Source organism: Sander vitreus, chromosome 3, assembly GCF_031162955.1.
Source record: "Sander vitreus isolate 19-12246 chromosome 3, sanVit1, whole genome shotgun sequence".
NCBI classification, from domain to species: Eukaryota; Metazoa; Chordata; class Actinopteri; order Perciformes; family Percidae; genus Sander; species Sander vitreus.
The window spans coordinates 6,817,923-6,833,596 of NC_135857.1; the positions used below are offsets into that span (position 1 = coordinate 6,817,923).

Consider the following 15,674-nt stretch of genomic DNA (forward strand, 5'->3'; position numbering starts at 1 on the left):
TTGTGACATCATTGACGCTTGTGTTGATGTATTCCAGAACAGAGGAGGTGCATGTCTCAATGTCCAGCTGGGAGTCAGAGGTGGCATTGGTGGCGAACAGACTCCAGTCCGTGTGCTGAAACCCAAGCTGTAGTGCGGCCTCTGCACCCTCGGGCCAGATCTTTACAGTCCTCACTATGGGTTTCACTCGGCTGATGAGGGGTGTGTATCTGGGCAGCAGCAGCAGGGAGAGATGGTCAGATTGACCCAGGTGGGGGAGTGGTGTAGCCTTTGTAGGCCTCGGGGATGTTTGTGTACACCTTGTCCAAGATTCTGTCCCCTCTGGTCGGGGGAGGGGGGGAGGGCATGTTGGTAGAACTTGGGGAGTACAGACTTGAGGTTTGAATGATTGCAGCTATAAACGCCCCTTCTGGGAGTGCAGTTTTCTGTTTGCTAATGGCAGCATGTAGTTCTTTCATTGCTTGCTTAGCATTGGCATCAGGGGGTACATAAACGGCCATGATAACAGTACATGTGAATTATCTGGGTAGGTAAAAAGGCCGGCATTTAACAGACAGACATTCCAGGTTCTCAGAACAGTTACTCCTGGTCATGACAGTGTTCGTACACCATGCATTTTTTACATAAATGCACAAACCACCACCTCTGGTCTTACCGGAGTTTTCAGTTGTTCTGTCAGCTCTGAACATAGTCCGCCCCTCCAGTTCGATTGCAACGTCCAAAACACAGCCGTTCAACCAGGTTTCAGTGAAAATCATGATATTACAGTCCATAATCCGTCTGTGAGAGGTAATCCAGAGTCATATTTCATCCAGTTTGTTCACCAGTAACCGCACATTGGCTAGGAATAAGCTTGGTAGTGGTAGCTTATGTGGGGTTAGCCTTAGCCTAGTTAGTTGACGCTGCCTCCGGGCCCTCCTTCCTGGGAGAGCTGATATGCTAGACCCCGGCGTCCTGGCTATCTCCGGTGGAAGTTGAAGATTTTGAAAAACGTTGCTCGTGCAGAGTGCATGGATGTCCAAAAGTTCTTGTCTACTGTACAATATATTCCCAGGGTTGTATCGAGGGAACACTCACTAATTCACAAAAACTGGGGAGATGCAGAGCCTCGCACTGTACTCGCGACGCCATCTTAGATGTAGTGATGGCCAAATTAAGTATCATGAAGGTTTGTGAACTATTTTCTGTATTTTCTAAGCCCACTAGATGGCATTCTCTGTTCAACAAAGGGTTCAAATCACACTGAGTTGCCATTCCTTAAGCCATTTCTTTAAACAAAAGAGCTCCATCTAGTGGCCTCAGAAAATAAATAATATGCTTCACAAAGCTTCATGAAGCTTTTTTTGCCCATCACTACTTAGATGCCCGTTTGGGTCTCTGAATGAGACAAAGTTTGCGTCAAGAAAGTTAAGTTTAGGCAACAAAACGAGTAGGTAAAGATAAAAGTTGAAACACTATCTTTTCTGAGAACAATGCTAATGCCAGTATTTTCTATTTTTGGAATTTCCGTTTGTATTTTGGCCTGTGTGTTGTTATCAACTGCCCAGTTTGACAGCCAGGCCAGGTTGCCAGATACACATATACCTGTAAAAACGTAAACCCAGCGCGATACAGCTGTAACGTTAGTACAGCCATGAAAGCAGCAAACAACCGAACAGGATCAACGGAGAAGCAGAGTTGGCTTATTTCCTCCTGAACAGGTAAGCATTAGCTTAAGGCTAATTTATCACGGCTACAAGGGATGGGCATTTGATGTCATTTCAAAATTTGTGTACTCACAATGAATTATGTTGCTAGAGTACCCAAGTTAACTCACAAAAAAATTGAGACACAGTCAGTAAAGTTCTCACCGTAATTCTAAGCCGAGGAAGTGTGTCCGTCGAGTGGAGAGGACAGTGAGGTTGTTGTGTTTTTAGCGGTTCCTACTGTAATTCTAAGCCGAAAAAGTGTGCCTGTCAGTTGATTATAGAGCTCCGCGTGATCACGGGCTTTAATATAGCCAGCATCTAATGTTAGCTACTATGCTGTGCTGTAAAGTATCTCTGGCTATGTGAGACAAGCGTCTAGCAATATTGTTATGGATGCTGCGGTCATCGCCTGGCAACCTCTGTGTACTTTGAGTCTGGGGAGGGAGTGGGGGAGACAACTCTCTCCATTGTTTTGAATTTGTACTGCAGTAACTATTTTAAACACTAGCTGTCAGTATTACATATTGCACCTTTAAGTTTAGGAAAAGATTGTGGTTTATAATAAAAGTATTTTGTTTTCCCCGGGAAGTGAACTCCGCTCCCTGGTTGTAAATCCTGTATGTTAACGCCAACCCATCCACCCTGACTGCCTCCCTACTTGGCCAGCTGCGTTCTAGCAGCAGTTCTAGCAGCAGCAGTCAATGTGGTGCATACGGTAATAAAAACGTGTAAATCATACTAATTACAGTGTTTAACTTTTTGTAGCTTTTTGAACGTATGGTTCATGACAACAGGCTGGAGTAGAAGCTTTTCAATATGAGCTCCTTTTCAACAAGCTTCTCTGACCTTATCTTACAAACCTGTCAGTATCACAGGAAAAATTAATAAGACTTTTCTGACTCATTCTTATTGATTTATGAGCACAGCCAAACCTACATTTTTGATCATTCTCAATCATCATCTCATTATTTGGATTTAGTAAAAGGTCTTTCAGCAATAATATCAGCCCTGTAGCTGTTGCATTGTATCAAATTATTACACAGCAAGAATAAAAATCATTTGAGCTGACTTTTTAATTCTGTGTTTTATTGATGCTGGTTCTTGGATGCTACTGTATTTTGATGCCTTGGTAATATATTGCACATCAGCTGAATGGCAGGGAGACGTCAGGATGGATCTGATGGAGTTGTAGAGTCCTGGCTGTGTCAAGTATGTTTTCTTGAATGATTATACATTGCAAAACTGGTGTGATATTTGTTTTTTTTCTCAATACATTTGACTGATGCTTATGTAGGTTACAAACAGTGTTCAAAATTAACTTTTTCGTCCACCAGTCAAATGGCTAGTGAATGTTCAAATTTGACTAGCCACTCTAAAACTTCTACTTTTGAACCCTGGTTATAACACACAGTTTTGACAAAAGGGAGAAATAACAGGAAGACATCAACACACAGACTATACGAATCAATCAAGGTCATTATAAACATCAATGATGGAGTCCCAACCCCTCCCCTATCTCCCAGGGTTCCCTGATTATGGGTTGTATTCCGTGGCCGGCGGTGACATGCGGGGCGGGGCACCATACTCCCTGGCCGACTATGGCTCCCTGGGGGCCCAGGCAGCAGCTCAAATCCTGCCCAGTGATCATGCCAACTCGGGCTGCAACTCTCACAGCTCCCTCCAGCACCACCTGCACAGCCCGGACCCTTTTAAGAGCCCAGGTGTGTATCTCCATGTCTCTGCTCCTGCCACACATGCATGTAAATTCACAGACAACACAACAGAGCAACACCTTGAGAAGGAGACAGAAGGAGTGTGGAGAAAGCAGTGCATGCTCTTAGTAGCGTTGCCTTTAGAGAATTGTTCGTTGGATTCCTGTTGTTTTATTATTATCACTTGTTTTCACAGGTTGAATGTTTGGAGCATTGTCAAAATAGTAAAAATGGTTGTCAAATTGATAAAAACTACTCTCTTCAGTGAAAAGCTGAGCTGATCTCTTGTGTTTTTTGGAGTTTTTGCAAGTGTAAAAATATCAGGATTAGAGCACAAAATAGGAGGGGAATGTGAAAATCTATGGCAAACATTTACCAATTGAAGCTTTTAATGTCTATTCTTTTGAGACCAAGGACCCCGGTTGTAACTGTTTAAATAGGCTAATTGTTACTTCAGTTCCCAGATAACACAATTTACTTAAACAACAGTTGAGGTTTGTAACTAGACATTTCTTAAGATTACAAAATTCCCCTTGAGTTTGTGAGTCCCGAGGACACAACATATGTTATGATCAGTGAGTGTATTGCCTGTGAATGTACTGAGAGAAACTCTTCCAGTATTTACAATGTGACCCAGCTGCTGGTTGTGCTCCTGCTGACTGGTTTTGAAAGCATCTTTCGTGTCCACACCACTTTTTTTTCTACTAGTCGGGACTGCAGCTCTATTGGTGTTTTTAGGAATCTAACCGCTGCTTTAATCAAAATGTATTAGGGATGCACCGAATCCAGGATTCGGGTTTGGATTCGGCCGAATATTGGGCTTTTTGACGGGGTTCAATTTCTGCCAAACCTTAGAATTCTTTTTCCACCAAACCGAACCCTACTCGGCTGCTGCATGTTAGCAAACGTTAGCTTTCTAATTTCACCCACCCAACATGCTTTCTGTAGTGGAATGGCTTCGAATGACGACCAAAAACGCTTGTCTTTTACTGTGAACATTTACTGTTCAATATGTTGCAGTTTTACACACAAGAAAGTGAACAACTTAACTTGACGGACATGTTTTGCATCTAGCGTCTCACGTTCATCTCAGTAAGCTAGCAAGAGTACACAACAGACAACTTCTGTGTAGGCTACTTCAAAATAAAAGATTCGCAGTAAAACTAAATTACTGTTAAACAAATAAGATTGAGTACTTTTTCACATATCAGCTGTAAATCAAGTACTGTAAATAATGTAAATAGTGAGTTTTAATCACACTATAATTTACCATTTCCTTTAGACTGTTTTAAACTAAACAACATGAATTTCTTATTTAAGTGCTTTAAACAAACATTTCACAACATGCCTTCATCATACACTGGTTAGCGAAAATTTGCCAAACAAAATTGTCACTCATCTGGCGATAGCGATGTGCTTTTCTCCGATATGAAAAGAGCGTGTGAATTCAACATTAAGTTGTTAGATTTAACTATTTTAGAGGCTGTGGACGTTGTTTACTTCATTAATGTGTTAACTGTGTTAATGGACTGAGGATGGGAGTAGAATTCAGTATTCGGATTCGGCAGAATCTTAAAAAGTGGATTTGGTATTTGGCCGAACCCCAAAAATCGGGATTCGGTGCATTCCTAATATTTATTGACGTAATGTTATTATGGTTTATATTTCTTTCTTTTAATGTTATTATTTCGGTCTTATTACCAGGGAAGCTGGATTGCTTTGTTGTTTATTGATATTTGTTTTTAAACTAACACTACATTAATCAACATTTATTTACGAGATGTTATCATGGTTTTCATTTCTTTATTTTAATAATATTATTTTGGTCTTGTTACCGGTGGAATATTACAATATGCTGTAAGACAGAACATTACGGTACGAGCGGGGCGTACTCAAAGCCCATATCCCACAATGCAATGGGGCCATTCATGTCAGAGAATCGGACAGCGCTCAGGCAGCTCTTTAAAGCAAATATCGCTTCAATGTACATATTAAATGAGTGATTTTGTCACCAGCAACCGTAGGACAAGTTGCTCAGTTTTTCCAATAAATTATGCACCATGATAGCCAATGCAACGGGATCCTCAAGAAGTGACGTAGTAATTCAAAAAATAAAAGAAATAATAATATACATAATATTGATGTATTTGTCACACGCTGTATTTGAGGATGTATACAATAAAGATAACAATAATAATTAAAGCTGCAAGCAGTGTTGAACAGGCCCTCGCTCCTTGTGAGCGAGGGCCTGTTTAATGTTTAATGTTTTAATGTTAAACGGGTCACCAGTTATGAAAGGGGCGTGGCTTAAGCATAGGGGGGCGGGCCAAACTTTCACCAATGAATAAGGAAGTCTCTGCTGAGTTCACTGATACCTCACATAAGACTCTACCTTAAACAGGTCACCAGTTATGAAAGAGGGCGTAGCTTAAGCATAGGGGGCGGGCCAAAACATCACAAATGAATAAGGAACTATCTGCTGAGTTCAATGATATCACACACAAGGGTCTACCTTAAACGGTTAAAATGTTATGAAAGGGGGCGTGGCTTAAGCATAGTCGGCGGGCCAAACTTTCACAAATGAATAAGGAACTCTCTGCTGAGTTAAATGACACGTCGGGTGCTCGGGTCCTAATTCCTTCAGTTTCAATAGGGCCTTCGTCACTGTTGGCGCTCGGGCCCTAACTAGAACTGCAAGCAGTTATGAGCCTCCTTGCGCCTGTCGCCCCCGACGACCCGGGGAGCATGCGAAAGTGGAACCAAGGCGGAACCCAACGCATAACGATGGGGAGGCAAAGGTCGAGCGGTGTGAGCTGCAAGGTCTGTGGTACATTGCCGTTGCAAATATCCCATTAACATTGATTGAGTAAAAGGGCCAAAACTGGTCTACGTTGACTATAGCGCCCCCTAATGGCCGATCCTCACCAAATTTGGTACATAGCCTCAGAGCGGCATGCCGAATGAGCATCACAAGTTGCATGTTAATAGCCATTATTACGGCAGAGAAATTGCAATCGCAAATGTCCCATTTGCATGCATTGAGTTATTGGCCAAAACACCTAAATGTTGATTATAGCGCCCCCTAATGGCCCATATTCACCGAATTTGGCCCAGAGCATCATACTACTATGGTGAACAATAATCCCAAGTTTGTTGAAGATACCATTTAATTTGGCAGAGATATGCTAAAGTTCGTGTTTGGTAGCTAGCTACAAACATTTGTTTGGTAGTAAAATGCGCATAGTTTAATGTAGCAAAATTCTTTTAATAACTTTTGGTCAGGTCCATCTGGAGATGCTACGTACCAGGTTTCATGCAGATCGGTCACACGGCCTAGGACAAGTTGGAAAAAGTTTGTTTTGCACATTGCAAAAAAAAAACTCCTAGCGGAAATGGGCAAGGCCTATCATCATGGTTCAGCTTGATTCAAGAAACACATGGATGTAAGGTTTTCTAATGTGCGATGTGTAATGTGGGAGTTAAAGGCAAAAACACATTATAGCGCCACCTAGTGGTCCACATGTGTAATTTTTGGTAGGTGAGGTCCATGACCCATTGTACATCTACCCTGTAAATTTAAAGTTATTCACATTAGTATAAGTGGTGGATCCAAACGTGGATCCCATAGGCCACGCCCACTTTGACCAATCAGTACCCCACTGTAGGGGTGGCCTCAGGAGTGGCCCTAAATGGTACCCTAAACATTTTGTAAAAATCAGATGAGTCGTTCATGAGATATAAACTTTTTGTACTTGTAGTGCTCCCTAGTGGCCAATTATTGTAAAATGTGTGGGGAACCTCCAGAGGTTCATGGCAAATAAGAATCTAAAGTTTTGTGTTGACATAATTGTTTTTGGGCGAGATATGGCAATGTTGGTGTTTTAATAGTTAGCTACACAAATTTGTTTGTGCGTAATATGCGCAATTTTTATCCTATAATGAATTATTTTTGTCAGGTCGGTCTGGAGATGCTACATGCGAGTTCGGCAAAGTATGTTTTCAATAAATCGCGATTTTTCACGCATAAAGTCTAGACGGAAATGGGCGTGGTCTACATCAGGAGATTCAGTTGGATCCAGGGAACACGAGGATGTCACTCCGGAAGAACTACAAGTATACTGGCTTTGTAACATGTTCTGTGGCGCATGTCTAGTGGGAGTTGTAGTTTTGAAATAAATTGGTATTGTAATGATTCGCACAAAGGCCAGAGTTCAGTTAGCTCGTTTATTGGCCACAAAAGCACAAGCTACAGGCACTGGAACACAGAGAGCCGAGTCTCGGCCGGAACTCCAAAAAAAAGAGAGAACTTCCTCTTCCCGCTGGCTATATCCCCAGGGGGTCCAGCCCCCCCAGGCTGCCAACCTCAGCTTGCAGGGGTACTATGTAGGTGATTGGCAGCCGGACGCTACATTACCCCCCCCCCGTCAAAATCCCTCGACCCCGAACAGTTGGAACACCAACTACGCGCCCACAGTTAAATAGTTAACCAGTGAAACAGTCAAATGGTTAAACAGTCAAACAGCCAAACAGTTAAACAGTCAAACAGTGAAACAATTAAACAGTCCTTCAGATGAGGGGTCAACCACATCAAACAAAGTCTCTCAGATGGGCCAGCAGCCTTCTCTGTCTCCGGGGCCGTACCAGGGCCTCAACTCTAGGAGTGTCGGAGAGAGTGGCACTGGGGAGGGGGTCGTGGTGGGGGTATCTGGGTGGGGGTTGTTTGGGGGGGTCTGTGAGGGCCCGTGTGGAAGCTTGGGGGTAGCGTCTCCATGGTAGGGGGCCAATCTATCTCTGTGTATGGCCATCCGTCTGCTGCAGGGGGGTAGCTGTACTGTGTATACTACCTCCCCTAGCCATTCCAACACTCTACAGGGGCCTACCCAGGCACTGTGCAGCTTAGGGCAATGACCCTTTTTCCTCTGCAGGCTGTAGACCCAAACCAGCTCTCCTGAGTCCAGGTGGCGGCCCTTGTGATGCAGGTCGTAGTTTCTGCATTGTCGCTCCCTTGCGTTCTACAGCTGCACACGCGCAAAGTCGTGGGCTGTCTCTAGGCGGTCCTGCAGTCCCCCTGGTGTTTAGCAGTGATGATGGCCAGTTGTTGGACCAGGGTCCTGTTGAAGCGCTCTACCAAACCATCACTCTGTGGGTGTAGGGGGGTGGTACATGTTTTGTTTATGTCAATGACACAGGTCAGCGAACACCCGTGACTCAAAGTTCCGCCCGTGGTCGCTGTGTATGGTTTGGGGCATCCCAAAACGGTAGACCATGCCCTCCAGTAGGGCTTCAGCTACTGTCTCTGAGGGCATAAGCCTCTGGCCATTTGTCCATGACTGACAGCACATACTTGTTTCCGCTGTCAGTGACCGGGAGTGGGCCGACTATGTCCACCCCGACTCTTTCCATGGGTGCGCCGACTGGAAACTGTTGGAGTTGGGCATGGGACTGTTCAGGTGGGCCTTTCTTTGCCGTGCAGCTGTCACACCACCTGCAGAAGTCCTCTACGTCTCTCCTGAACTGCCCCCAGTAGAAGCTCTGTCGTAGGCGACGGAGAGTTTTGGTGACTCCGAAGTGACCGGCTCCCGTGGCCCCATACACTGCCTTCAGCACGGCCAGCCTCTCTGCTCTGGGGACCACCAACTGCCACCTCAGCTCTCCCGTCGCTGGATCTTTCTTTGCCCACAGCCCTTTTGTCATCATGGCCGTGTCTGAAATCTCCACCCACTGCAGCACTGGCTGTATGTCCATATCGGCCTCCTGCTGTCGTCTCCACTGTGTCGGCGACATTTCAGTAAGCTCGCAGCCCACCGCCCCGCGACCCGGCTGACCGGGGCTGCCTCCTGTCCCTGTAGCTCCCTGTCTCGTGTCTTCTTCCGATCACAGTGGCAGGGCATCGCCGTTGGAGTGGCGAGCTCCCGCCCTATGCACCACCTTAAAGTCGTAGGACTGTAGTTCCTCCATCCAGCGTGCTACCTGCCCCTCCGGCTCTTTAAAGGACATGAGTTACTGGAGGGCAGAGGTAGTATTTGAGGTGGTGAATAGACGATAACACCGCTAGGAGTTCTCTGCGTGTGACACAGTAGCGACGTTCGTGCTCATTAAAAGCCCTGCTGTAATACACCACCACTCTCCCCTTCCGGGCTTAGCTGTGCCAGCACCCCACCACTCCCTGGCCACTCGCATCACAGTCCAAGATAAACGGGAGGGAGGGGTCAGCTGGAGCCAACACAGGGGCCTCCCCCAGCACCTTCTGTAGCGAGGTGAACGCTGTTTGGCACTCGTCGGTCCACACAAAGTCTTGGCCTTTGTGTGCAGCGGTGCAGCCACACAGGAGAACTCCCTCACAAACCTCCTGTAATAAGAGGCTAAGCCCAGGAAACTTTTCAGCTGTTGCTGGTCAGTTGGTGTGGGCCAGTCTCTGACCGCTTGTATCTTGTCGTCCACTGTGCCAGTGCCATATCTGGCCAGCCTGTGCCCAAGGAATGACACCTCTCTCTGCATGAAGTGGCATTTATCCGGATGTAGTTTGAGACCCGCAGCTGCTATATGCTCCAAAACGTGCCGCAGAGACTGGAGAGCTGCCTTGAAGGAGGGGCCGTGGGCGAGAATGTCATCCAAGTACACCACACACTCACTCCGAGGGACTCCTGACAGCACTTTGTCCATTAGTCTTTCGAATGAGGCTGGTGTATTGCAAAGGCCAAATGGGAGGACTTTGAACTGCCAGTGGCCACGGCTTGTGCAGAATGCAGTCTTTGGTTTGGCAGAGGGAGAGAGAGGCACTGCCAGTATCCAGACCTCAAGTCCAGCAACGTGAACCAGGCTGACCCTGCTACCTGGTCCAGGGTTTTATCAACCCGTGGCAGGGGCTAGGAGTCCTTCCTTGTCACCCCATTGAGACGCCTGTAGTCCACATAGAACCTCCACTGCCCGCTCTTCTTTGGGACCATGACAACGGGGGCGGCCGACGGGCTGTCAGACGGCTCCACAATGCCCACCTGCTGCATCTTCCACAACACCTTATCTGCCGCTTCCTGGCGTGCCAGCGGGAGGCGACGTGGGCGTGATTTGATAGGCGGGCTGTCCCCTGTATCTATATCATGCAGTACTAGGTGTGTGCACCCCACGTCAAACGAAAATGAAATGTAGCAACAGTTGCCACAATTCCTCACCCTGCTGGGGGTCCAGATGAGTAGGGTAGCACTTGACATATTGTCTCATCATATAGCTGACATAGTGTTTACAATAAGAAAACAACATATAAACAAAGCGACATGTAGCCTAGTGAAGCACATCACAGCCACAATTTACATATATTACAGTGATAAGAACAACCTATACACAACCCTTTGCATCATATCATGAAGCTATTGGACAACCCCTGCAGCCTCAAGCAACATTATTTTTTTTAACTAGGCCAAATTAGACCTAGTTTAAAGCTACATTGTTTAAGAATTTCTCCCATCTAGCGATGAAATTGTATATGACAACCAACTGAATATTAATTTCTAGCCTCTCCTATTCCGAGCGCGTTTTAACTCCTACGGTGGCCATATGCCAAGATTAACATGGCTTCCAGTACGAGTATCAGTGCTATCGTTATTCTGTATATTGTACGAGATTAATAGCGTAAGGCAATGTTTACAGTGTAGGCTACATATTTTTCTCCATGAGCAGAGTCAGAGATCAGTTGATGCGACGGAGGTGCGAGGGAAAGCTTAAGGAAGAGAGAAAGGTAAAGAATAAATATTAATTAATATTAACTTTGGTCTTGTTGCTTTGCCTGTCGCGTTGTCATTTTAATTATCTTATTCGCTTCCTTGGCGACTCTGTTACATGTCCTCGAGAATAGTTGTGATCCTCCATCTTCAACAGGCTTTGAAATCTACCAGCAGTCGCGAGTAATCTCCCGGCTGGCATTCGTCACGGTGCCACTGAGTGTAAAAGCAGAAAGGCGGAGGTATGTCCCTCTTTGGCTAATGTATTTTAAAGATGGAGGCGCAACATGGCTGCCGCCACTCACTCGTATGTATTCGGAACAATTCTGAATGGCAGATTCTATGCTTGTGAGAATACTTTGATTAGTTGGTGGAAGTAATTACACATGAATGAGCACATATTTGTGAAAGAACAAAGGTTTTTTTGCTAAGAATCAACTCAAAACATTACACAATGGAGCTTTAAAAAAATGTTGAGTTTACATTGGGGTACCCTATATTTTCTGCCAGGTAAGAGCTCATACTTGGCATGGAGAATATATATGAGATTGATCAGACAATATTCTCTGTGCTTGCCTGGAGGGAGTGCATTTCATTCCTCTCCACAACCTTCATGGCAGTCTGTACCTGACAGGCAAGCTTTAAATTAAATGTTTTGAGATATTGCCATCCTTTCTGACACCCAATATGAATATGATCTGTAATACAGCCTGGTATAACATAAACCCTTTGAGTCACCCTGAGTGTGCGTAAAAAGTATAATCTCTGCTGTAAATGAGAACACACACAGGCCTTCCAGCCAAAGGTGTTGTCCAAATAAACGCTCACTGACCCATGTTACGACCATTTCCTCAGTTTTTGAAATGGTTGAACGAGATGGTTGGCATCGCACCACTGCACAAAGCTCTCTATTTCAGCAAAATTGCTATAGGGCTTGTGTCTGTGTGCAGTAGGCTGAGGATAGTAATGTCCCAAAATGGCAAAACATATGGTGTAAATGTACACAAATACCCATACAAATACATCTTACTCTGTGAACAAAAACCTTACCAACAACAACAACAACAACAACAACTACTTGCTTCCTAAAACTAGTCCCTTCTTCCTTAAGAAAATTTGAAGTCTTTCCTAATGCCTTAATAAAGGCTACAAAGTTTAGTATGTCTACAAGCTAGATATAAACACGGTGATTCATATGAGGATCATCTTCTGAATATAATAATTAATGTTACCTCAAATTGTTATTTCAAAAATAATTTATTAAAAAAAAGTTCCACACATAATTAAGCTCATTCCCACACTGTGTTTTTAAATACGGATGTATGAAGAAAAAAAAAGAAAAATGCTCCTCTTTATTAATAGTTTATTAACAACAAGTCAAATGCAAAATTTTCAAACAAGCCATTAGGCTGTATTTATAAAAACTGGACTGTGAGGTTATTTATATAGGTTACGGCATTTCTGCAACAAGGCAATTCAAAGTGCTTTAATTCAATTTTCAATTCAGTTCTATTTTATTTATAGTGTCAAATCATAACAAGAGTTATCTCGAGACACTTTACAGATAGAGTAGGTTTAGACCACACTGTATAATTGTTCCAACAATTCCAGTAATTCCCACAAGAGCAAGCAGTGGCGAGGAAAAACTCCCTTTTAAGCAGAAACCTTGAGTGGTGAGGAAAACTTCCTTTTAGAGAGAAACCTCGGACAGACTCAGGCTCTTGGTGGGTGGTTGTCTGCCGGTGCCGGTTGGGCGTATGATGAACAGTGGCAGTTATAGTCACAATAAAGATAATGGAACTATGACTAGAAATAGTAGTAAATTAGTATATTTTTCTTATTGTTATTTTTATTGTAAAATTCCTTGTGTCCATGTGTGACAATATATTATGTATTTTTTCTTTTGGATTTGCGGAGCATACATAACCCAGGACACCCTGTGTAATTTAATGCCTGTCAGGAAGGCTAGGTCCAATACCCCAAGCACTTTAGAGAAGATAATCACCATCGTTTAAAAGAGGCTGGAGAAGGAGAGGAAGGGGATGTGGGTGTGGTGAAGTGTTCAGGCTCTCCTAGTGACAGTTGTTGATTAGATAAGGGGTGCTGTGCCCAATCCCCCTGTGCAATCTCTGCCAGGCATTCAGAAGCTGTCTGGCAGTCATTTCTGAGTGTTTGGCACAGTGCAAAGCAGAGACCACCAATGAGAGACTAAAGCTAAGAAGAGTTTTGGGAAGTTTCTTTTTATTTTACATTTGCAGCTGATCTTTATTCTATATAGTTATACTTAGACCACATTTGGAGGGGGTTTAGGCCACATGTGATCACACTCTTTTTCACATTAAGGACTGCCTACACTCACAACTGTGAACTACATTTGTTTTTGAAGTTTTTCTCATACTGTCGATGATGTGTCACTGTTTTTGTTCCTGTGCTGCCTGCTCTTATAGCCCATCCTCTCTGGAGCTCTGTGTCCTGCTGTTGCCTGGAAAAGGCAGCCGCCGGTATGGCTGCTATACAACAACCTTATTTTGAGTTTTATAAAACCTCCTTGAATTCACCAATATGTAAGATATTACAACAGACATTCCTGCTCTAACGTCGTCTCCTTTTGTTATTTATTAGTCTCACATTGCCAGACCTATCTCCACAGCGCTGTGTACACATCTTACCGTGTAAGCCGGCGAGCCTGAGTGGTCAAATCAGCAGCTGTAAAACGGTTTTATTTCCTAAAAATTCTTCACAATAGTCAACATAAAAGGCTAAGAACCCCTGAAACTGGCAGCCTGACTTATTTGTCTTACTGCTTCTTTCTATGGAAGTAAACTTTGCCAGTAAACATAAAGGACTGATGCAAAATAGATGAATATGAAAGTAATCACAGTAATTATCCCTTCATATGAATGCAAAAATCTTGCTTTGCACTGAGCATCTGACAGACAACAATATGCCTTACTAATAAGCTTAAGATCCTCCTCTTCCCCTTTCACATACAATGCTACTGAGTTAGTATCAAGTTGTTTTTCATAATGCTCATGAAAAGAACTCAAATACACTGTCAAATCTCAAAATCATTACTGAAGCATGAAGAATGTGTGAAATAAAGTTCCTCTCTCAATGTGTGCATGGTCATAGTCAACGTTCATCTCTGACTGCCAGTTGTGTTATAATTTCTGATCTGTCTCCTGACCCTTTCCTCAACAGGAACTAACCCAACCCGGCCAGGAGCCTTTCCTGGTGCCAACACCACTAGCCCTGTAGCTGACCTTAATGGAACTGCCAGTCAGGACTCTGGTGTGGGCAACTACATCAGTGCCACCAACCCTCAACCAGGCTCTGGCTTCAGCCACAGCATTGCTGTGAGTATATAAATATATATATATATCAATTTATGCATTACATACAGTAATAAAATTAATTTTAATTCCTGATTACAGTTGATTATAAGCAAAGATGGCGCTGCTGTGTGTGGCTCGCCGATTATTGTTGATTTGCCTGTTTCTACTGTTTGTCATTCGAAATGTGTCACCGCTGCTGGTGTATGACCGCCTGACTCTTTTAAGTATATGTTATTCTGTGGAGAAAGTGCCGATCTACGGCTCTGATGGTCAATCAAATACCCTGCCACCCTTCCTGGCGTCCATACCGGCCTATCTACGGCGTCATCCCTGCCTGCCGCTCCGCAGTAATCGCCGCAGGAGATGCCGTAAGAGAGGCGGAGTATGTGTAAGGTTCAGAGCGTACCTGGCATCAGCCTCCCCCAGCGATCTGGGCCATCCTTGTGTCGGAAATTTCTGCGGAGTTCATCAGCTGCAATCCGCGGCGTTCTCCGGTGCACAGTTACCGGTGGCTCCGGTCAACTGTACCCGACTCTGAGTGCCCATCTCCCCGCTGCTGGAACAGGAAGCGCTCAAAGCGAGGCTGCGTGCATGGGAATCTCCGCCCGCTCAGTCGTGCTTCTCAACAGACTGAAAGGCCCTCAGTTCGCATGGTGCTGATCAACACTCGATCACTCACGAATAAGACTTTTATATTGAATGACTTTTTTACGACAAATGCTCTGGACTTTCTGTTGTTGAGGGGGGCTGTTGAACTTCAGCTGTTTGTGGCTGATCATTCTCCTGTGTTGTGTGCAGTTATCGCCCACCAAAGCTCAACAAGGATTTTATGAGCGAGTTTTCTGAGTTTTTAGCTGATGTTGTTCCTAAATACGACAAATTCCTGGTTTGTGGGGACTTCAATATCCATGTGTGTTGTCCCTCAAACCCACTTGCTCATGATTTTAAAACTCTTTTGAGCTCATTTGACCTTAATCAATGTGTGGAAGGGCCGACACATCATCTTGGCCACACCTTGGATCTCATCATCTCCTATGGGCTTTCAATTTCACTTTCAGAAATAACAGAAACTGGTATTTCAGATCACTTCCCCATCAGGTTTGAGATCAGTGTTCCACCATCTGCTAGTAAGCCTATATCCTCAGCTTCTAGGCGCTGCTGCATCACCTCCTCTTCAGCTGGAGAGTTTGCGTCTGCATTTGTGGGCTCACAGTTTTATGCAAA

The 15,674-nt window shown here is 44.3% G+C and overlaps 1 protein-coding gene across 1 annotated transcript in view; it reads left to right on the forward strand.

The window, feature by feature from the left end:
* The window catches only part of LOC144513768 (RNA-binding protein Musashi homolog 2-like), a 375,361-nt gene that overhangs the window by 342,344 nt on the left and 17,343 nt on the right, over positions 1 to 15,674 (forward strand). Inside the window, exons 13-15 of the mRNA XM_078244953.1 lie at positions 38 to 110; positions 3,212 to 3,409; positions 14,317 to 14,471. Coding sequence (XP_078101079.1) covers positions 38 to 110; positions 3,212 to 3,409; positions 14,317 to 14,471 — 426 coding nt within the window. The remainder of the gene's footprint in view (positions 1 to 37; positions 111 to 3,211; positions 3,410 to 14,316; positions 14,472 to 15,674) is intronic.